General features: G+C 36.8%; 1 protein-coding gene across 1 annotated transcript; it reads left to right on the forward strand.

Moving 5' to 3' along the window:
* Positions 1–1222: 1222 nt before the first annotated feature.
* ccdc107 (coiled-coil domain containing 107) lies at positions 1223–22557 on the forward strand. The gene is made up of 6 exons (XM_039761904.1): positions 1223–1510; positions 2791–3005; positions 11079–11151; positions 11766–11856; positions 12073–12182; positions 18666–22557. Exons 1-6 carry the CDS (start codon positions 1369–1371, stop codon positions 18974–18976), a joined length of 942 nt encoding a protein of 313 aa, XP_039617838.1. The 5' UTR covers positions 1223–1368; the 3' UTR covers positions 18977–22557.
* Positions 22558–24921: the final 2364 nt, after the last annotated feature.

Here is a 24921-nt window from a genome sequence, read left to right on the forward strand (position 1 = left end):
TCTTACATCCACCACCAGTTCTTTAGTTTTACTGGTGTTGACCTGCAGCTGATTCAGTTCATTCCAGAAAACAAAACTGTCTACTACCTTCCTATATTCTGTCTCATCACCATGCCTGACACTTCTCACTTTTCCAGAGTCATCTGAGAATTTCTGCAGATGGCAGCCCTCAGTGTTGTAGCTATAATCTGTGGTGTACAAGGTGAAAAGTGACAGTGACAGAACTGTCCCTTATGGAGCACCAGTGCTACACAGCATAGTGTCAGTCACACAGCTGTGAAGTGACACATATGGTGGCTTTCCAGTCAGACAGTACATGATCCACGAAACTATAGAACCATCCTCATGCATTGCCGATAGTTTACTCCCCAGTCTAGCAGGCTGGATGGAGTTCAAAGCACATGAGAAATCAAAGAACATAATCCTAAGAGTTCCTCCTGGCTTTTTAAGTGACTGTAAGCACGGTGCAGCAGGTAGATGATGGCATCTCAACCCCAGTCCTCACCTTGTAGGCAAACTGGAGGGGGTGCAATGCTGATCTAACCTGGGGGCAAAGTATTTCCAGGATCAATCTCTCAAAAACTTTCATTATACGTGTGGCGAGTGCTACTGGTCTGCAGTGAGACAGGGCACTAGGATGTGCCTTCTTTGGAACAAAAACCGGACGTTTTCCACAGCACTGGCACTTTTTGAATACTCAGGCTCATGTTGAAAATCCATAGTAGTACACCACAGAGCTGTGAGGCTCAGATTTTAAGAACCCCTGGGCTGAATGAAGTCTGCGTAGTTCTCTCATGTAGTTACCCAAAGGTGTATTCATTCAATAGATGCTACTGGTTTGACAGACACGTTATCCTTATGACGTAAAATACATAAAATTATTATTTTGTAAAATTAACATAAGCCATAACATAAGAATATGATCATCACGGGTCATGCAAATTTACACACAAAATTGAGTAGCATTATAAATAAACATGTAAACAAACATGGTTGGAAAACACAAGTTTACATAAATCGTGCAACTTTAGCCTTAGATTACAGTATCATTACTGTAACATGCTCTTCTCCGGGGAACAGTTTCATCATGCTTTTTGAAGAAGGAGGGCTACTTACCGCCTGCTCTACAGACAATCTTTTGATTGGATGAAAAAAGGCGCTGTACAATCATTGGCTATCTTGAGTCCAGCCACAATGTCACTTCCTCATGGGTGGTGCCAGAGTGCGCTAGCAGGCTGGTAGAATCAGGAAGTGGATCAGATGTGCAAACAGTAGCACGTCGTAAATTATTTATTTGTTACCCTTCTGCAGAAAGCTGCAGTTTCCTTTGCTCTGGCTCCGTATTTGCCACCTCAGATTTGTTAAGCCATGGCGCTGTCTGCCTTACATGTGGTGATGCTGGTCTTCACCCTTCTCCTGTTTACGTTCATCATGCTACCGAGAATGTTTGGAGGAGGATCGAGTGGATCAAAGGATGCAAGAAGCTTCGGTCCCGGCAGTCGCATGAGACGTACGTAAACTGTGCCTTTTGTTGTTTTCTTCGTAACTCTGTGAAATCTGTCCAGGGGCGCATGTCATGACAGCATCTTTAAAAGGAAAAAAAAGTCAGCTGCAGTTATAAACATAAAAAATATACTTTTGAACTGTGCTTTACTTTTAACAGAGTCGAAGGCAGTACTAGGTAGCCATCCTATAAAAAGTGCAAGCTTTCATTTGTTGTGAAATCCGCGTGAAGATTTGTACCGTAAAATAGATGAAATGTCATGCCTGGCAGAAAGTTCAAACCAGCCAAACAGCTGTTAGGTCCTACATTTATTTTAATGTGCTCTGTTAACTCAAATAGATTGCGGTAGTGTATTTCTTTATTGTATCTGGAAGCAGATGTTTCTAAAAACATGCATGCATTCATTGTTAATCAAGAAATTAGCATCAGGCTAATTTAGGGTAAAATGTCCATCCATCAGTTGTTTAGTTCATTGCAGTGTATGTTGTTTTTATTTGCACTTCATTAAAAAATAATTAAGTAGCCAAAATAAAAAAATGTCGAGATTTCTATATTAATTTATTTAGTTCAGTAGTTGAAGTCCAGTGATTATTCCTGCCTTGTTCCCAATGCTTGCTGGAATAAGCTCCAGCTCCCCCACTACCCTGCAGAGGATGAAACATTACATTACATTTACTTATTTGGCTGATGCCTTTATCCAACATGAATTACAACATTTATGATACAATTGGTTTGGGTTTTCCAGTTGGAGCACAGGCAGGTCAAGTGACTTGCTCAGGGGCACACAGTGTCAGTAGCAGGATTTGCATCCACAACCTCGGGGTTAACTACTACACCACACTGCCTGCCTATAGGTTAGAAAATGGACAGACGGATGGATAAAGTTCAGAGGCATGTCTACCTTAAAATGTACTTTGATCAAACCCAGTTATAAAAGACTGAAGTAGTTGTGAGGAGCAGTAATCAGCTGCAGGATCATTTCTGATGATGGATGTGAGGAATTCACTTTACTTTACTTGAACCCTTGTCCTCAAGAAATATTTCATATCAGTTAAATATATCTGTTCCATGTATTTATGTTAAAATGATTTCAGTGTTATTATTAATAGTAAAATTATTTTTAGTAGAAATTGAATCCCATATTAATTGTCGAATACTTGTTAATAGTATTTGTATTTATAGACACAAATGCTTTAAAAGTTTCTGCTTTAATTTTATGATACCCTGTTAATTGAAAGAACTTTGCTGTTTCACTAACAGCACCATTTTTTTTTTGTCTGTTTTAGCCATGCATCATTTTGGAGTTGGTTTTCATCCTTTATACATCAATCCTGAAGAAACCAAAGGAAAGTCTTTTGAAGGCATGCAAGACATGAAAAAGTCAGTGGACCAAGAGCTAAAGACCGAAAAGCAAAAATCAAGTAGCAAAGGACTTGTATTCACTCTGATGCCACTCTATGCCATTGGAGTTGGTATTTTTGCAGCATACAAATTTATAAAGGTGAGACGCATGAGTAAAATATTCACAAAACTTAAAATGTGGAAATGGCCTAGGAGAAAACAAGGAATTATAACCAGTCAGTTTTGTACTCAGATTTATTAAAGTTATTGAAAGGTTGTTTATTTGATGGACATGGACAAAGGATTACTTGCTTAGTGCATAGTTAATTTTCTGTTTGGCTGGTTGAAACAGTAGAAACAGCAGCATGAGAAGACCGTTGTAGGCTCACCCAGTGCATTGCCATTGTTTCGTGTGTTACTTAATTTTATGTTTGCCACAGAAATGTAGGAAGGAAAGAAAATACCATTCTTGGTGAAAATAAGTGTAAAATGTTAGATGGCCATGTCAAACAGATTGTGCAGGGGTAAAAAAAAAATGCAGGTCCTGCCTTTTCTTGACAAAAGTCAGGTTTATCTAAGCTTTTAATTAGCACGCATTAATAAGCTATTTATTTCTGTTTTTTATGATCTTCTATATTTTTATATGCACACGTCACGTTGGAAAAATAGCAGTTATTATGAAGGTATGTGAAGCAGCTTGAATTATCTACAGCCTAAGAAAACACTGATCACTTGGTTTAGAGGGCTCTTCCTTTCCATTTTTAATGTGTTACAAAAAGTATCCTATCTGTCTATCTGTCTGTCTGTCATATAGTGCGTTTCACATCTATCTATCTATCTATCCATCTATCTATCTATCTGTCTGTCTATCATATAGTGCCTTTCACATTTGTCTGTCTGTCTATCTGTCTATCTATCTATCTATCATATAGTGCCTTTCACATTTATCTGTCTGTCTGTCTGTCTATCGTATAGTGCCTTTCACATTTGTCTGTCTGTCTGTCTGTCTATCGTATAGTGCCTTTCACATTTATCTGTCTGTCTGTCTATCATATAGTGCCTTTCACATTTATCTGTCTGTCTGTCTGTCTGTCTATCATATAGTACCTTTCACATCTATCTATCTATCTATCTATCTATCTATCTATCTATCTATCTATCTATCGTTGTGGATAACAGAAAGGTTTCCATAATTTTCATCTGTAGTTTAAGCTATTTTTAAATCATCATATAAATTTTCACTGAGACTGTCTTACGGAATGGAATTCTGTAATCTAGGGACAGCATTATTGTAAGTCTTTTTAAGGAAACGATTCTTTAAAAAGTATGAAATAAAGTAAAGCAAGTCTTGAAAAATTTAGAAGTCATTAAATAAAGATGAAGACAAAGCATGTGATTAGCCAGCCTACTAGCGTTAATTTTCATTTCTTTGATTGAACAATTTCAAAACACGCATTCAGACATCTTTTAAATCTGTTGTCACTTACATATCTGTCTCTGCATAATTTAATAAACATATATGCACATTTTAGGGAAGTAGGAAACCTTTCACTTTTCAGACTCAATGTGTTTACATGCACTTTTATAACCTTGTTGCTCACAGAAACCTGGTTTCAAAAATGCTTAGTATACATTTATTCCAGTTAGAGAAACTGGGATATTGTTCTCTGAGAAACCAGATTGTTTGTACATTGTACACCAGATTGTTGTAGATTTCTATGTGAGTAACCCGGTTATTTGGCTATGTAAACCCATGACCGGGTTACACTTAAGGATTTCATAGTCTGCGCATCATGTTGGTCTGCACATAATTTAGCTTCATACATGCATCCAGTAGCCATGGGTAGAAAACAGTGGAAACATCAACAAAGTTAAATTTGCTGTACCAGATGCTTGGGCAATTGCATTATTGTCTGTCTCAAATATTTCAGAAATGGCTAAATCTGTGTTGTTGAGCTGAAAGTACAGTGCTAAACTCACCATCACAATCTCAAGAGCAGTGTTGAAAGTAACATGCCTTACATAGTCCAATTAATTTTGAAAGTAACCTGTAACCTAATGCAATACTTACTTTACTGAATGAAAAATACCTGAAATATTATTATCCTGTCAACACTGGGTGAAAAGTAAGAAGAAAATGGTGGGATGCTGCTCCTTTGCAGGGCCCAGATGCACAATCAAGCAGAAAAGTGTGTTCTTGTGCAGTCCAGTAACAGAAGCATATTAACAAAGGGTCAGTTTACAGGAGTTTTAATCCAGCTATTTGCTATGTGGGATCTGGTGGCACATTAACTTGTATTCATACAGCAAAACTTTGGGGGATGTCAAAGGGATGGGTGTTATTTACTTCAGAACATGAAGGACTAAATGTATTTATAAAACATAATAAAATGATCATGTATGGCTGTGCTTCTTGTCAGTTTCATGCCTTATATATGGCCTTAGGATTTAATAACAAATTCTGGCCAGTGAAATGTGCAGTTTTTTTATACAAAAGTAGTGCACTGCTTATAATTTATAATGCACTGCTTACATTTTATAATAAGTATCTATATAACATATTTAGGTACTTTTTTGTAAGTAATGAGTAATGTAAATATGTTACTTTTTAAAGTAACTGCCTGGGAGGCACAGACTCCATGCTTGTTTTAGCATTTGCAGAGTTTATTCTTTTTTTGTTGTGCATTTTTATGACATTGGAGCGTTTAGCCAAAATAGCACTCCATAAGTGGACTTGCACATGGAAATGGAGAGCTGGGTTACTCACCTTATCCCAGTTTTGAATGTACATATAAATGCAATGAGTGTTGCTAGCAAGCGATATGAAAAGTAAATGCTAAATTGGCCACCACTGTATTTAGACTGTTTATATTAATGTGCATTCTAACAAAGATTCATCTGAACTATTTTGAAGTTTCTTGTACACTTGCTAAGAAACAAATAAAGGTGATTTAAACATCACTGTACTTGTGTTGATTTTTCAAACCGGTGTTTCATTGGTAAATAATAATTATTATTATTTTTTTTAATATTCATCTTGTAGTCATTCAGTAGTTGACCTACTGTTTTATGCTTTCCAATTGAAGAGATTCTGTTGGTTTAGGAACCTTTTAATACACCCTAAATGTATGCGTTTCCTGTGAAAATCATAATTAAATTTCCAGTTTCATTTGACCTTGCATAACAAAACATTTTCATGCCCACTTAATGCATTTCGGGGTTGCAGGGATTCAGAGTTTATTCTGGTAGCATGAAGTTCAAGACAAGAAATTGCACTGTCTATTTCAGGGCCCACACAAGCATACATCTATTATTACAGTTTGGAATTATCACTTAGCCTAATATACATGAGGATATGAGAATAAAAACTAAAATACCCTGAGACAACTGATGTTGACACGTGGAAAACAAACACACAAGCAAGGTGCTGTATTTGAACCCAAAGGGATGGATCCATTAAGCAGAGGTGGTAGCTACTCTGTCACCCTATGATCTTGCATGCTTTTTATTCTTTTTTTTTTTTTTAAAGTAAAATCTTACATTTCTTGGCACATGAGTAACCCTTATGATAAAACAATCCTTTACTGCTAGAGAAGTCCCTTATCCTGTTCATTTGTAAATTAAGTGTGAAATATTGTTTTTAAATAGCAACTTTAGATCTGGCAAAGGGAATTCTTACGTTCTCATTAAAAATCTAAAACTTTTTTCGCCTGAAAGCTTGGCACATATCTTCATGGAACAGTTTGCTAAAACTGAGCAATTGCTGCGGCCAAAGTGTGACACTTGTATATGTGCATTATACCAATTCAGGTAACAGAGCTGACAATATGTATAGAAATAGTATTTCTATGCATTTCTAAAACGCTTAATCCTACGTACGGCTGCTTGGTTGTATATTGGGTTGTGTGTGGGGGGGTATTGGTTGGTGTTTCAAATAATAGAACAAAGCCTAACTTGGCAATGTGAACACAGGAGGCAGGAAAGAACCCTAGAGAAAGGCCAGGACATATCAGGTTTCACTTGCTCACAAGCACAGCCACTTCAGACCTGTTGAAGAAACAGACATGGGAGAGGCGTGCAGGCCTGACTACAAGCAGTAATTGGGTGGGTTTTGAACTCATTGTGCAGTTTGAAAATATTTAATTAGATGAAGACAGTCTGGAAGTGGATGGAAAATAAACAGTCTTAAAGTCTAAATAAATTTTTTAACTGCCGAGTCTGATCCTGTATTTTGCGTATTGGTAGGTAGATCATTTCTGAGTTTAATAGCCCCATAGAAAAAGATATTATTTATCTTAGATGTTTTGAGTAGACTTCTGTCATGTGGTTATGGTATATTTTGTTGAATATAAGCATTGATACAGTATGTAATCTAAGGTGAAATAAGGGAATGACTAAACAGTTCACAACTTTCTAGATTGAAAACATAACTGGACGCCAGTGTAGAGTTATTTGGATATACAGTATTTCCAGTTTCCACAGCTTGGGAGCTAAGATCACCTGGAGAGAGCTGAGGAGTTAGTCAGTTATCCAAGGTGACTCACAAATCATAAACATGTTGTCAGATAGGTGTTTATTTCCACAGTGTGATCCTTAGAGTCATGTAGTATGGCTTTTTGTTGCACGTTAAATCAAAGAAAAATGTTGACTCCGCTGAGAATCCCATCTTTGCTTGCCCTATTGGATTCTGCCAATCCATAAAGCTCCCATTTTTAATGTACCATATTAATAGCAGGGTGTTATGCTTAAATAGTGGTCTGAGTTGTCTGGAAAATTTTGGTTAGTTAATAGGGTACTTCTCATGTAGATATTGTTTTTTTTCTGTCATAGTCTAAAGACATACCTTCATGTTTAAGTAATTTTGGTGGACTGGTACCCCATAGGGAGTTACATTCTGTCATTTGATTTTTATCTTTGGAATAGTCTGCTTCCACATGACCCTATGTAGAAAGAAGTGGGATTCAGAAAATGGCTGCATTGATATTGATAGCAAGTATATGTTTTCTTTAGTAATATGTGATCCTGCAAACCCAGCATAAAATAAATCTATTTTAAAAACTTGATCTTCATTTGAATAGTTGCATGGATGGGAATCATAAAGTATGATCTTTTAAAACTATAATAGAAGAAGGTTGGGACAAACCTGGATATCTTAATAAAATCCTAATGTGAGGCATTATCAAAGAACTGATACGTAGTCCAGTAATTATAGCCACACTTTTCCATGTAGCAATGTACTGATTATGACATTAAATGCTTAACTGTCATGGAAAATAAATTTGGTGATGGGGAAAAAAATTACTAAGCACAGTTCATATTGTAAGGTGGACAACACCTTAGGAAGCAAGTGGATAGGACTGGCGAGCTTTGTTGGGCTGAATGGCCTGTTCTCGTCTAGATTGTTCTAATTCTAATTCTAATTCTAACACAAAAAAAAAAATCACTTCCCAATATAATGGTAGCAGAAAGGAAACTTTCAGTGTGGTTTTATTCTTGTGAATTAAATGTGTTTATAGTAGGGCTGCAACTAATGATTATTTTGGTAGTCGGCTAATTGTTCAGTGTATTTTTTAATTAGTCACGATTATTTCATGCCTGAATATTTTGATGCCTGCGACCTGTGGTTACACATCCTGTTCTGGGCTCCAGTGAATGTCTTACCTCATCTACTTACGTCTGTCAACCTGTGAATGTCACCCTGATGTCTCTGCATTAACACGAATTAAAATTAATAATAATTAAATTAAAATAACAGCCAGTGAAACATATGAATTTGAAAATAATCAGATGTTTTTATATTAGTGTGACCATCACAATAAAAAGAAATACATTAAACAATACAAACTAAAGTGCACGTAGTCTTTAAACAAACAAAGTGCATTTAACTACAAATACATACAAATACATTGTTAAAACTGAAACATTTTTCATACTTTAGTAATAACAGACAAAATATAGACAAACTATATAATGTGTAAAGCCTGAATTGCAAAGATCAAATAAACACTTTCACAAAAGTTTCAAGGATGAATAGCTTCCATGGTGCAGCGGTAGGAATTGCTGACATAATCGATCCTGACTGCCTTGTATATTTACTGTTTTGAGTAGTGAGTTGCTCTTATTGTTAATATTATACAATAAACACATACGTTTAATTTGCATCTGTAACAGCCACTGTAAATGTATAGTACTTGTAAAAGTTACCGTTTTTGTTTTTTTTTTTTTTTCTTTCACTTTTATTCTCTTAGTTACGATCACAATACATACTACCACCCCCCACTCAGGGATCTGACGCTTTTACTTTTTATCTGAAACTGGGAATAACTGTAGATGTGAGCGGTGTTTTGAGACAATCGAAAGCTGACACACAAACCCTGGCAAATCTGCCTAATTTGTATCTCATTGTCACTTGATTTTTTTTTTTTCAATTTTACTGAGTGTTCCAGCTTACGCTGAATTAGTATGCGCCTTATGGCCCATGATGTCAAAGCTGCACTGACAAAAAACAGAGACACAGGTATATATGATATTTGGAATTATTCATTTTATGACCTTCTTCTAGTACATTTTGGAAAGCATTGTGGCACAAATGCAACAGTGACCGCGTCTCCCCCCCCTCCCCAATCTTGCCCAGTCTGCACAGGACTCCAGGACATGCAGAGGAGAGAATGTTCCTCTGCAAGGTGAGCCACGAACGCTCTTCTTTTCTCAGTGGACCACGTACATGCCTTGCACAATACATGATCTTTGATTGCCGCCAGCTCAAGCTTGTTATAGCACAAGCAACCGGCTACCTGCGTGCTCCTGCTAGCACTGGATAAGCTCATGCCTTCTAGTGTCAGCGCGCAGCGCCGGGGGGAAAAAAAAGAAAGAGACAAATATATGTGACATTTTGAAGAAATCATTGTATGACCTGAATAGTACCAATCAGAAAACATCTCACTAATGCAATATTATTTGAAAATGAACAGATCGGGTGTAAATTTGTTACTTGTAGAAGTTAGTTTTTTTCACTTTTATATTCTCAGTCTTGTTCACGCTCTCCCTCCCCTCCTGATCTGACCCTAACTAACTAACTAACAGCGCCAGCATAAATTCTCAAGAGACGGCGGCATCACAGCTCCAGGATGCTTGCATTTCAGATGCTCATGCGTCGTGGTGGTGCTGCCATGAAAAGAAACCTCCGCTTTGCATAATCTGCATTCAACTTTTTTTTTTTTTTTTGGTAAAGTGCTCCCTCACTTTAGAAAGTTTCTGTCTCAATTTTTTTCCTTTCCATCTCCTTCCCCCTTCTTTATCCGATTCGCCATTGCAACCACGTTTATTTTCCTCTACATTCTTCTTCTTCTCAGACGTTCTACGTTGGTAGGACTGTGTGCAGTCTTGACAAACAATAACAAATTATACTGCCCCAGATGATCATGTAGTGCATTGCAGTTACAAAAACCAATGTGGTTCTTTGTGACTGGAGTCTCTATTGAAGGTTCTGTTTATGACGTGTCGACAATAAAAAATCCTCGTCAACGATTTTTTGTAGTTGACGTCGTCGATTATGTTGACTAATCGTTGCAGCCGTAGTTTATAGCATGTTTGCTGTTTCATTATGATTGCATTGTTTTTTTGTTGCTTGGAATTCCTTTCTGCTTTCTTATGGTTAGAATAATAAAGAATGGATCACAAAAAGTATCGTTATGCCATTCTGGACCATTATGAAAGGTGTTATATAATGCTGTTAATTGGAGTTTTCCTTATTGTATTCTTTGCTAACTAGCCCTATTTTCTTTTAGTGTCATTGCTCATTTATTTCCTAGTCTAGCTGTCTGCCTGATTCCTACATTGGGATCATTTAATCTCTCTCCAATACTTTTAATTTAAATACATTTATGGGCTTTTGTGTAGCAGTATTTCATGGTTTTGTACTTTTAGATTTACAATTAAGTGTAAATCTGCTTTGACCTGCTTTCAGTGAAGAGCCATATGTAAAAACTAAATTGAAATAGAAAGTTAATCATTGTTTGATAAAAAAACCTGTGGAAATCAATGAAAAATCATCAGAGAATCTCTATTAATTTATTATATTGCTGTTATGTTATTCTAATGCGACAGAAAACTTAATATTTCAAGGTTGCTAGCTGATTTTTTAACCATATTTTTCATTATTATATTTAGAACTGTATAGTTTTTAAATTTAAATCAAGCAACTAATTGTGTTGATCTATTATCTAATTTATAGATTCGATCACAGAATAATCAAGGAAGACGCAAGAATGAAAATTCAGAAATGAACAAAAATTCTGAAGAAACAGGTATTTTCTATGTTTTGGTTGACTTAGTTTGCTTTGCAAATTACATAGATAAGACAGAGCTGCCATTTGATACTAAGCATTTTGAAAGACTGACTACTTTCTCATATTAGTTGAATAACCTAATACAACCTCGGAACCTCTGGTCACGAACGTCTCAGAACACGTACAAATCGAGTTACGAACAAAAAGTTTGCCAAACTTTTGCATCTGTTCACAACCACACACTCGGGTGACTAACAAGCCAGTTTCCCTTCCGTTTCGTATGCACCGGTAATTTACGCACATGTTCAGTCTCTTCTTGTACAGTACATTGTTCTCGGTCAGACGTGCATCGCGCAGAGGGACTTTACCTCAAAACTGTAATCTCCTCTCCACCCAGCTTCCTGCTCACTTCCTTCATGCCAGAACTCTGATGTTTGATTTGCTGTGGACAAGTTGACTGCTAAAGGCTAATGTGAATTCATAACTCATATATGCCCCTGCATGTCATTAAATTGTTGTTAATATTATGGTGTTTGCTAAAATTGTAAAAAGTAACTTTTTGTATTGTGTCAATTTTATATACATATACATTGTAGCTATAGCTCATGTTTATTCATCTTATTTTGAAACAGAAAACCAGCTGAATGAACTTGAGCAGCGTTTAGCTCAAACTGAGAAGATGTTAAACTCTATTTTAACCCAGCTAGATCCGATAACTAACTGGTGAGTTAAATTAACAAGTGTGTCTCCTTCTACCCATTCTTAGTTTAAGGAGGTATGGGTTTGCATTTACTTCATGGTTCTTCGCCATGGGGTTTGAGGGATAGTTGGGGAGTCACAATGAACCCTAGAAAAAGATACAATATGTGCGATGTTCAGACTATTTCATTATTCCTATCAACCAGAAGAGTATTGCTCATTGTTACTTTTATTTTCCAGTGTCCAGTCAGTAGCCGTCGACCAGAAAAATGAAATCATGGCTCAACTTCAGTCAATCAGGCAGTTGATGAAGAAAAGAGGCATGGAAAGGTCTGGGTGTGAGAAAGCAGGTTAGCTCTTTTTTCGAATTTGTTCACCTTCTCTTCTTTCTCATAATAGAATTGTAATTGAGTAAACAATATAGTAAGCTGGAAATATAAAAAATATTGGGATTTTATGTCACTTCAGTTCAACCATCATTTTTTTTTTTAACTCTTGAGCAATAATCCTGAAAAAAAATTGCAAATTCAAACTGCTGAAGTATCATGCATCATTTTTACGATTAATTAGCCATTCCGTTGAAGGGTCAAAAAGGAAGAACATAGGGTCAGTAAAAAAATCTTATCCGTAGGAACTCAAAATTCTTCCAAAGTTCTCACTTGCATGTTTCTTCAGAATAATTGACAATTAAACAGTATCAACAAAAAGAGACACATGCACAAAAATAAATAGCATGCAGTAGGTATTTGTAAGTGTTAGGTGACAACAAATACAACATGTATATACCCAGGATATACTTTATTTGTTACACACACACACACATACATACAGAAACAATTTGTTATGTCATTCTTATTTAGTTGTAAGTTATGAAGAAATGAGGAATGGTGGTCAGGAAAGTGAGTTATACTGGGTATAGTCCATTAGAAGGGCCTGAATCTTTTGCCCTGCCTTGTAGGGGTGGAAATTGCACAACACAGCAATTGATTATTCTCATGTTTTTATTTGACTGAAGTCAATTTCAACATCACAATACGGGAAAATAAGCCAGTCTATTACATCTAATAATAAAATGTTTTAGTTTTTAATTTATCTTATTTTTTTCTAATTGTGGACAGGGATATTATAGCTCAGTAGTCGCTCTATTAGAAAAAAAATCTTGGGAGGGAGACTAGGGAAACGAGATGTGATCTTCTCGGAAGACAATTTAAAGTCCCGTGAGAGGCAATTTAATGTCATGTGAGACAAGGCAGTGAGACAACATTTAAAACAAGTTCATCGACATCTAACCTAGCAGTTGTTGGAATGCTTTTGGCAGACACACTTCATGTGCTCCCAGCTCTTAAAACAACGACAACCAACAAGCAGAACATGCAGTTCGCCAGCAGCAGCAAGCCAGCAGATCATCCAACCGATTCTCCTTAGCGTGCGTTCAGCCACCCCACCCCCTTCACAATGCGAGCGGCAGAGACGCGAAGTGGCAAAAGGACAGCTGCTGTGCAGGCTTTTAAATGATCGACGCGCAGCGTGACAAACAGAACACACAGCTCGCCAGCAGCAGAAAGACAGCAGCTGATCCGATGGCACCTCCTTAGCGTACGTTCATCTGCCCCCCCCCCTAATGTGAGCAGTGTTATACGTCCTGCAAGAAAGAGATTTAACCATGCCGGGGGCTGGAAATGCAGGACAAGTATTGTTTTTATAAAAGTTTTAAAGTAAAAGTGAAAATAATGCATATGTAACAATTCCGATGAAAGATCTCTTTAAATTGTATATCCGGTAAACCAAACCCGGGGGTGGGGCTAGCATAAGACCAGGAATGGCTGGTTAGTGTACATAACATACAGTGCCCTCCACTAACATTGGCACCATAGTTTTAGATGACTTGCCATGTGTTCTTCAACTTAAGTAAGCATTACAGGGGAAGACACAGTGCTGTTATCTTTAGCAAAGGGGATCTGTACAAAGTATTAAATGAAGATGATAAACAAAGACTTTGTTTCATGGCCCTTTTTGCTTTTATTTGCCAATATTATAAAAGGGCACTGTACACAACACTACTTCATCTAATCTTAGCTCTGGTTGAACCGTTACACTTTTAATAGTGCTATCAGACAGTTTATTGAGATTTCATATTTGTACTATGAACATATACATGTACATTTATAATTCTAGGGGAAAGGTATTTGTACATTCCTACATATGGTACATTTCACTACACCACTGCTGTTTGTTTTTCACCATGAATCATTAATTAAGCTTTAATAAGCAATGAAAATGTGTTGGAAAATTTTTTTTTTGCTTATGGAGCTTTTTTGCAGCTCAGGCCAGGTATTTATACTTTACACAGAGTTTTGCTAATCTGGACCGCAGCAAACAAGTGTCTGATGACCTGTAAGAAACGAAATTGTTCCAAATGCTTAACATAAATGTGCACAGAGGAACATTTTTGTATTGGAATCTCTTGCAGAAGTAATACACTATAGAAGGCAGACACCATTACAATACCTTGAATTTTGTCCTGGTTCTTCGTATTCTTTTTGCCAGTGTATTGGTGATAAAAAATTAAATGTTACTACTCGCTACCTCTCCTACATCTTTATAAGAGACTTTGCACTGCATTAGTCTTCAGCCTTAACTAAACTGCGGAGTGTAGTCTGTTTTGGTGCAGTAGTACAGGAAACTGCTCAATTTTTTAATCGTCTGCTGTGGCAACCCCTAATGGGAGCAGCTGAAAGAAGAAAAAGATGTTCTTTAGTTTATTATCAGAAAACTGCATAAAGTCATTTGAATAATTGTGAACACACTTACACCTAATAATTTGGATTTCCTATATGTTTGATTAACTATTGTTCTAAATATGACTTGTGGATGAACACGTCTTTAGTGGTAAGTAGAGTACTCTTGAAGAGAGTTTTTTTTTTTTTTTTAAACACCACTTAATACTTTCAGTCTTTGGATTCCTTAGTATTTTGTCTTACAAATTTGCCACCTGGTTAAATCCTCCTTTTGCCCTCTTTTGCGTAACATTTAGACTAATGCAGGGGGATTTATTATTTTGTCAGCTTGTCGCTTAAATATATTCACCAGAAAGAATTCAATTCTACCTTCTTTTTTACAATTGTTTAGGGGCACACTGTATTGAAATTAGAAATTAAAAAAATATTAAAGAGAAGAAAACCTATTTATTTCATAAAAAGTAGATTGACTTTCTACTTCTAAACAACACTGTACACTGTTGTTGTATTTGAATCTCAGGAGACAATAATGAACCTATAAACCTATTTGTTGTTTTAAATGAGTTGGAAGAATGGTGTTTAGGAGATGAGAGTGGAGCATTTTATTTCAATAAGCTGGCAGTGTAAATGTTTTTTATTTGGATGAAACTTTCCTTCTCACATTATGGACTTGATCAATGGAATATGCTTATCTAGTATCCATCTAAGATGGCAGTGTAAATGCTTTACAAAATCATGTAAATGTTTTGCATACTCTTTCAACTTCCTTGGCCTATGTCATGAAGAAATAATAGCAATAGTATTTTTCATAAATAATATCAATTTACAGTTATCAACTGATGTAAATTTTTAAATGTAATACTTTTGTATAAATAATTTGCTTCTGTTAATATTTGAATCACACCCGATTATTCTCATACTGTGCAGCTTGTGCATAGGTACATTATTTTTTACCCTCTGATGTGATGGAGTAACCTAAGGTCAGATATCTATGGAAGGGAGGAGTGGGAAAACACATCCAGATGAAGCCTCATTAGTGTAATGTGATTAGTCTGTTTAGTATCTGGATATGGACTGTGAATAATCTACTTCGATATTCACATTCGCATCCACTAGCAGGATACCATGTTCAGTAAGATAACATTCTCAAATCTGCTTAATCCATTCAAAGGTTGCTGGTGACTATGTCAGTAATAATGTGTGCACAGCAGCTACCAGCAAGACTTGGCTCACTCATGCATACTCTTACACAAGGGCTACTGTGGAATTTGTGACTAAGATAACTTACTTACTGCTTTTGGGATGATGGAGGAATATTAAAGTACCCAGAGTAAAGACCATGCATACCCAGGAAAAATGTGTAAACTCTCATTGGAGACATCGAGGAATGGAAATCAAGCCCAGGATGCTGGTTTTGTGAGGTGGCAGTTTCAATTCACATAGCTGTCATAGAGTTAATCTTCTGTATCCGGTGGGTGCTGTTATCACATTTGCTTCAAGTTGAATAATATTTTAACAAGGATGGATCAGATATACTGTATATAGGAGAAAGTGAAAGGGCAATTTGAACATTCCAATCTTAGGCGCATTTGGCAAGGCCAGTAGACAATAATGGACTATAAAGCAACTACTCCCAGCACAGTGAGTTCCGATACCTCTTTGGCAGGCAAGCTTAATCACTTGTATACACACTTTGATATGAATGGCACTAACAGTAGCCAGTGATCCAAAATATGTATGGTATGAAAACCACTCAGTGAGGAATCCACACTCACTTTGTCGGAACACAGCATAAGGAGAGCTTTCAGGAAAGACACACCAGGAAGGCAACAGGACATGTTTTCAAGATGCATGAGTGTTTGTAGTAATATTTAATTATTGCCTGTCAAAGATAGTAGTAGCAAAATGCTTTAAAATAATGGGTAAATGGAAGCATGTCATCATTTTTTAGCGTTTAGTGCTGTCCCCTCACAGCTCTAGGAGATAGGATTTGAGTCCTGGCCAGGAGTGGCGTTTATTTGGGTTTTCCTTCTGGTAATCTGGTTTTCTTTCCATATCCCAAGTACATGCGAGTTAGGCAGTTACCTCTTAATTGGTCTAGGATGAGTGAGTGAGGGCATATGAGTGCACTGTAATGAACTAGTACCTCATTGATGGGAAATTCTAAGAACTCCACTGACTCTTAATTGCAGTTTGTGGGTTTGTTAGTGTAAGAGGGAATATATACATGAAAATTGATTAGCTGTGTTGGCTTCTTCTTAAAACTTTTTTTATATTCTTAAGTTTGCTGAGAATGTGCTAGCACAACTATAAACTAGGTAAGAGTGAATTTTCATGGAAGCATTTCTTCATGGTACTTGTTAATTTTTGGCGTGTTCACTCAGTATCATAAGGAATTGACAGAGAATGAAAGAAACTGCTCAAATGAAAGAACAGTACTATTTAATGCCAGTTTCCCCGTTAACTTTTCTTTCTTTGAACTCTTTATTCAATGATTTATGAAATCATGTCACACTAAATAAGCAGATATTGAAATATTCAGATGTACAGGCTTCTGCAAAAGATTCTTTTTCTAGGACCCTGGCATTTTTAAGCCATCTCCTAGGCCAGTGCTTCCCAAACTCAGTCCTGGGGACCCACTGTGGCTGCAGGTTTTTGTTCCAACCAGCTTCTGTTTTTAATTGGACTCTTGGGCTAATTAGTGAACTGTTATTTCCCAAGTTCTGTGTTTTGGAGTAATAGAGAAATAACAAAACTAAGTTTGGTAATTTATAATATATTAAAATGTACTAAGCACTTATAAGGGGATAGGTTTTTTTTTTTTTTGTACTTTTTAACAAATTTCAGTCTGATTTTCATTCTGCTTTTCCAGGTGTTCTGATTGTTTAATTTATTATCTACTAATGAGTGGGTCTTATGCTAAAGTTATTACAGTATTAGATCATTTGGTGTTGTTTACCTGGCTGTCAGATCTGTATGTTTAATTATCATTATTAGGATACAGTAAAGGGTGCAAACTTCACAAAAAAATAACAAAACAATAGGACAACAAAAGAGAGGTAAGCGTTTAAAGCAAAAGTAGAAATATTTCTAAACATCTTATAAATGTAAAAATCATACTGCTGTATGTGTTTTCTAAAGGCAGAATAAGAGAAGGGAAAAAGGCCATCTAAATAAATGAGATCAATTATTATCACTAATTGTGAATTTGACTGGAGTAAAAACCTGCAGCCACAGTGGGCCCTCAGGACCAAGTTTGGGAACCCCTGTTCTAGGCCATTAAACCCACCAGCATTTCTCATTGACTGCATGCATTTAGAGGTACTTTTAATATTATAAAGCACATGACCAGACTGACCCAAAACCACAGCAGAGAAACAAATTGTCCTGCACAGTTGCTGAAGTGGGGACAAAGAGCTGGCTACTCCATTTAGCTTTGTGCTGCAGACCTGGAATAGGAATACGTTTCCACTACCCAATTTAATCACATTATACTGTATATTGCATATATAGCAATCTTCCTAGTTTTGTGCACGCATCTCCATTAAGTTATGTGCAAACTAAGACTAAAGTTCCAGCCTAAGTCAGTACTTCTATCTCCATATTCTCTAACTGTATCTGTTATGCGCATCATATTGTGCTATGAAGTCTTTCTGTCACCATGACATTAACTGTATTGTTTTAATCTTTGTATGATCAGCTCTCCCTGCTACTACCATCATGATCCATGCCAGGATTGATAGATTCAATATGATAGTCACGTGTAGCCCAACAATTTCTTTGCTAGTTGAGTTTTGTAAAGTGTCATTGAGACTGCTATGAAATGTGAAATGACCAAAAAGAAGTTTGTTGATATGACATATTAAATCAGAAAATTATATAAGATGCTTTAGCTGTTCTACGTTAGATATGGACATACTTTGTGAATGGTTTGTTGGGCTCCAGGTCCCCATGCCCCTCAGCCAGACTAAGTAGATTTGAGAATGGTATGTCTAGGTTGGGTTGGATTGGGTTAGAGTAAGATCAAATAACATGGGGTAGGTTAGGGTTGGTTTGTCATTGTGTTCTTATTGCCTTATGTGCTCTCTTAAACAGGTCCACCTGCTGAGAATAAACTTGACGACCTCATTGAATTTCCAGTAACAAATGAGAAAATATCACATTCAGATGTAGACTGGGAAGCCATTGCCGGGCAAGAAAATGGGATCGCAGAGACAGGAACAGAAGACATTGTAAATGATGACCTTACAAATGAAGAAAGCTTATATACTAACGATGAAACATTTGACATGGATTTGAAAAGCTGTAGTAATGTTAACCTAGACAGTATGGACGTCATAAAAGACCTTCCTGAAGAAACAGAAGAAACTGGATTAAGGAGACGCAATAAACATGATGAACACTAATGCTTGGATTCAAACAAAGCATTTTCTTCCACTGACTGGCTATTAAATGCATGATATTTAAAGCAAATTAAGCTATATGCTAACTCTTAAAAAGAGCTTTATGAATTTACATGAAGAGAAAATAGCACAGAACTAAGTTCCCTTGTAATTAAAAGAATTCAGCTTATTTATTATACTGTAATTTAAAAGATTTGGGAGTTTTTGGGTGATACACTATACTCGTATGTGCTGAACCTAAGACTTACACTGTTTCATCTACTCTATGTGTTTAGCACAATGTCGCAATGGTAGCCTGTAGCATTTAGGTGGATCAGGGATTTATTTGTGCATTCTGCTTGCCAGCACTTAAGTAGACATCCTCTTAGTGCGAGCTGGGAAATAACATTCATGAGTCTAAAGAAATTAGACTAAAGAAAGTTTCTCTTATTTGATGCCTGATTTACTTTAGGGGGCATCCCATGGATCAGTTGTTTTGTCGAGTTTAGAATCATGTGAATGACACCGTGGTCCATGTTTTACATTCACTGTCCTCATTGTACTTGACCTGAAATGCAGCAGATTGGCTGACATTTACTGTAGTGATGAATGTAATAGGCAAGACTAACACTAAAATTCATATTGCAGGTGATTTTGCCAATTGCAATACATGAAACTCACTAAGGAGTCTTTTGGAGTTTTAAAAGTTTTTTGTGGGGGCAGAAAACAAGGATTTAAAGCCTCGTTTAAACTTCTGTGTTTACCTTTGTACCTTTCTGCAGCAACATAACACATGTAATATGTACCACACCAGAAAAATGAATTCTGTCATTCACATTAGCACAGATGAGTGCAATACCTCACGAATTTTAAAACAAATCATATAATGCATATTTTCCACCCCAAAACACACCATTGTGCACATTACTGTGTTAATCTCCACAGCAAAGTCTCACTATACAGGAAGCTGCTGCTGCCGCCAAACCCCACCCTCCTCCACTGTTACCTAGCAACCACCTTATCCATGTCAAGGCTATGCTCACCGGTGATTTGTTTTTTTCATTTCTTTCAGTAGAAATTACTATTTAAATGCTAAAAAACAGGCAAATACATGCAGAATTATTGCATGGAAATGCTTTCAGACAGCAAATAAACGTCTACTTGTTGTGAATGACACAGATTTCACTGAAGGCGAATTGCAGTTTATTTAGCAAACTTGTTGGTAAGCAAAACACGTTTTTTTTTTGCAAATTGTGTAGTTGTGATTCACTTTTGAGCAAATCTTTCTGCTCATCACTACTCAGGTTGGATGACTTTTCTGGTTTTGACAGTGCCTTACCACATGGTGGAGGTTTTGGTGATGACCTATCAGAAGTTGTTTAGATTAAACACAACAATGCAATCTAGCTTTAAGAAGATTATATCAACTTTTTTTTTTCTTTTCTTTTCAAGTTGACACCTAGTATTGATAAATTAGTGCATTACTTAAAAGGCAAAGCTACTGTGCCTGCAGGGACCACATATACAAGCTGCATGTATCTTTTATGTTTGTCTTGTGTACTGTATGCAGCTTATGGTATATTTCACTGTAGTGTGCGGTAAAAGCAGATGAATGGGTCATAATTTAAAGTTCTAAAGGTAAAAAGAAATGATGTCAATTCATGTGTTTCATGATTCCCTTAGATTGTAAAGACAACTTGGGTAGATCCTAAGCCCTGAGTATTTATCTGTGTCATGGCAATGGTGATCAGTAACTGTTGATCACATGCACTGTTTTTGACATGTACCCCTGTGCATCTCACATTTTTCCCACATAGATAATGATATCTTTCTGAGTTTGTTTTTCATCATTATTCTTTTGTGTCCTTGATTTAAACCCTGAGCCTATTGCCATGAGCTATTGTCCATTTTGGTTTAACTCCCTCCTCCCAAAGGAGTTTAGTTAGGTTGATGGCTGATTCTAAGTTGGCCCCACAATGGACTTGTTCGCCTTGTCCACGACTGCTTCCTGCAACTGTCCTCAGTACTGCGATTTCAAGTTTAGGAGATTTGAGAATGTAATGTTTAATTTACTGTTGAGTCTTTTTGTTAAGTGTCATTCTTGGCATCAAGGGCATGTGAGAAGTTAGTGTCCATCTGAATAGATACAGGCCGGTATGATTCAGTTGTTTTCTCATTGTGAGATCACACATGTTAGCAGCATGGTAGCACTGTGCTCATCACTGCTGCCTCATGGCTCCAGTGTGTTGTCTTTTCCTATTTTCTCCGTGCAGGAAATCTCATTTTCTTCTGTCATTCCTATGATGTGCACGTTAGGTTGATTAGTCCCAGTGAGTGAATGGCAGTATAAGTGAGCACAGTGTTGAACTGTAATTCCATCCGTGGTTGGTTTCGGCCTTGCATCTAATGGTGCCTGGATAGGGTTCAGGCTCCTGTGAACTTGAATTAAAGAATATGATATTATGTTATAAGCCCTTGATCCATTTTAGCATTGTATGAAAACAGTTGCAGGTTCCAGATTGTCTCTATATAGTATCTATGTACATCAGTTCCTCACTTCTTTGGGAAAAACAACCCATTTATTCTATGCAATGAGTATACCTTAAACCATTTGAGGTAACCGTTTTAATTTTAGTCACTTTGCACTCCACTGGAATAGGCAGTTGGAGCTCTCCTTCTGAAGCCACCTTCCATGCTACATATCTAACGTAGTACAGCTAAAGCATCTTATATAATTTTCTGATTTAATATGCCATATCAACAAACTTCTTTTTGTTCATTTCACATTTCATAGCAGTCTCAATAACACTTTACAAAACTCAGCTAGCAAAGAAATTGTTGGGCTACACGTGACTATCATATTGAATCTATCAATCCTGGCATGGATCATACAAAGATTAAAACAATACAGTTAATGTAATGGTGACAGAAAGACTTCATAGCACAATATGATGCGCATAACAGATACAGTTAGAGAATATGGGGATAGAAGTACTGACATAGGTTGGAACTTCAGTCTTAGTTTGAACATAACTTAATGGAGTTGCGGGCACAAAACTAGGAAGATTGCTATATATGCAGCATATTGTATGTGACTAAATTGGGTAGTGGAAGCATATTCCTATTCCACGTCTGCAACACAAAGCTAAATGGAGTAGCCAGCTCTTTGTCCCCACTTCAGCAACTGTGCAGGACAATTTGTTTTTCTGCTGTGGTTTTGGGTCAGTCTGGTCTTGTGCTTTATAATATTAAAAGTACCTGTAAATGCATGCAGTCAATGAGAAATGCTGGTGTTTTAATGGCCTAGAACAGGGGTTCCCAAACACGGTCCTGAGGGCCCACTATGGCTGCAAGTTTTTATTCCAGTCAGATTCACAATTAGTGATAATAATAGATCTCGATTATTTAAATGGTCTTTTTCCCTTCTCTTATTCTGCCTTTAGAAAATCACAGCAGTATGATTTTTACATTGATAAGATGTTTAGAAATGTTTCTACTTTTGCTTTAAACGCTTATCTCTCTCTTGTTGTCCTATTGTTTTGTTATTTTTTTTTTGTGCAGTTGAACAGAATACCTGGAAAAGCAGAATGAAAATCAGGCTGGAAATTGTTAAAAAAAAAAAAAACCCTATCCCCTTATAAGTGTTTAGTACATTTTAATAAAAAATTACCAAACTTAGTTTTGTTATTTCTCTATTGACACCAAAACACAGAACTTGGGAAATAACAGTTCACTAATTAGCCCAGCAGTCCAGCTGGTTGGAACAAAAACCTGCAGCCACAGTGGGTCCCCAGGACTGAGTTTGGGAAGCACTGGCCTAGGAGATGGCTTAAAAACGCCAGAGTCCTAGAAAAACATCTGCCGCAGAAGCCTATACATCTGAATATTTCAATGTCTGCTTATTTAATGTGACTTGATTTAATAAATCATTGAATAAAGAGTTCAAAGAAAGAAAAGTAAACGGGGAAACTGGCATTAAATAGTACTGTTCTTTCATGTGAGCAGTTTCTTTCATTCTTTGTCAATGAAATAATTCTGTCTGCTGTGGCATTGTTCCTACTGGTTATGTACTTCTTGTTGTAAATCATGGCATTGTCTTGGAATCTTTTGATGTTGTTTCACTTTCACAGCTAAAAAAAACTGTTGTCACACTTAAACTTACTTTCAGTCCTCTTGATGTTATTCCACCATGTCTCTGTGTTAAAGCTTTTGATGTTCTGGGTCTGTTTTTGTTAGAAATTATCAATGTTTCTATTAGTGAGGGGGGTGTGCCCTCATTTTTTAAATATACAATGGTGTGACCTTGTCTAAAAAAGGAACATTTAGATCCTGGAGTGTTTACCCGATTTCCCAATTGCCATCTCTGGCTAAAATATTAGAATTATTTTGATTTAATTGGTTGATCATCGTAGTACTAGGTTGTTGTACCGTGTTAGCCATTATGAATGTAGAGAAAAGCCAAGCAAAATGACACCTTTTATTGGCTAACTAAAAAGATTACAATATGCAAGCTTTCGAGGCAACTCGGGCCCATTCTTCAGGCAAGATTTATTTGAGATCTACAGTACCAATCTGGCTTGGTCAGCATTTTTCACGCTGAAAGTATTCAATGACATCTCTCTTATTACTGACTCAGGTGGGGCTGCAGTCCTTGTCCTCCTAGAACTTTCTTCAACATTTGATACTGCTGACCATGAGATCTTCCTGTTACGGCGTGAATGTCTGGTGGGGCTTAAAGGGGCTGCCCTTAACTGATTCAGGTCATATCTTACTGGTAGTTAATTTTCATTGTCTTTCAATTCCTGTTTCTTGTCTGTTGCTCCTGTTACAGTAAATGTGGTGTTTCTCAGGGATCCATTTTGGGTCCTACAGTATCATCCTATTCAACTTTTCTTTTCACTGTTATTCTGATGATACACAGCTTTCTATACCTGTTTGTAACTCTTCAATTAATCATCTACACAATTGTCTTTTTGAACTAAGATCCTGGATGGCTGACAATTTTCTTGATCTCAATCAAAATAAAACAGAAGTCCTGATAGCTGGTCCTTCAGCCAAAACTCAAATTGGTTTCAAACTTCTCAGCTCTTTCGCTGACTTTTGCAAGCCTCAAGTCCATAATTTTGGTGTCATTTTTGACAGTAACCTCTCGTTTGAGAAACGGATTAACTCTGTAGTAAAGAGTTGCTTTTTCCAGCTTTGCCTTTTAGCTTTTCTTGGCTTGACTACTGTATCTCGTATTCTGGGATCTGCAAATCCCTAATACGCAGGTTGCAGTTGGTTCAGAATGCTGCTGCCTGTTTTTTGGTTGGGGCAAGAAAGTTTGATTCTGTTTCTGCAATATTAGCTTCTTTACCCTGGCTGACTGTTAGTTTCAGAATTGACTTTAAAATTTTGATGGAAAGTTTTTAAATCATAGACATGGGTGTGCTCCTTCCTATTTATCTGAATTATGTGTTTTACACCAGCCACCCAGACAGCTTAGATCTGCCGGACAGTTGTCTCTTATTACACTGCTGCTCTCCAGAATAAAACATTAGCTCCTATCTCAAGTTCAACAAGGACACTGTAAAAAGAAAATGATGGAATATTTTGTCATACATAAACTCCATTATGTCTGCCATTTTTGGTGATGGTGTCATAGTTTGGGAGACTTTGGTGCCTCAACACCTGGTTGACGTCTCATCAGTTTAATGCAGTTTTGGCTTTGTACTACTAAATTACATAGAATAACGGCAGGACATCTGTCTACCACATTAAACTGAAATGCAGCTGGATTAGGAAGCAAGACAATCATCCCACTAGCACAAATGGCTGAAAAATAATTTGATGTTTTAGAATGGTCAAATCACAATGAATAAAATATTGAAGTTGGCAGACCTTGTTGGAAACATCCAAAAATGTTACCAAGGTGAAGCAATTCACCATGGAAAAAAGGCTAAAATTATCTTTACCCTTGGCCCTCAAAA

The sequence above is a fragment of the Polypterus senegalus genome, chromosome 8 (assembly GCF_016835505.1).
Source record: "Polypterus senegalus isolate Bchr_013 chromosome 8, ASM1683550v1, whole genome shotgun sequence".
Taxonomy (NCBI): domain Eukaryota; kingdom Metazoa; phylum Chordata; class Cladistia; order Polypteriformes; family Polypteridae; genus Polypterus; species Polypterus senegalus.

Coding starts and splice junctions, on each gene's coding strand:
- ccdc107 (XM_039761904.1), top strand. CDS start 1,369: ATGGCGCTGTCTGCCTTACATGTGGTGATGCTGGTCTTCACCCTTCTC. Junction 3,006..11,078: donor CAGCATACAAATTTATAAAG/GTGAGACGCATG, acceptor TCTAATTTATAG/ATTCGATCACAGAATAATCA. Junction 12,183..18,665: donor GTCTGGGTGTGAGAAAGCAG/GTTAGCTCTTTT, acceptor TCTCTTAAACAG/GTCCACCTGCTGAGAATAAA.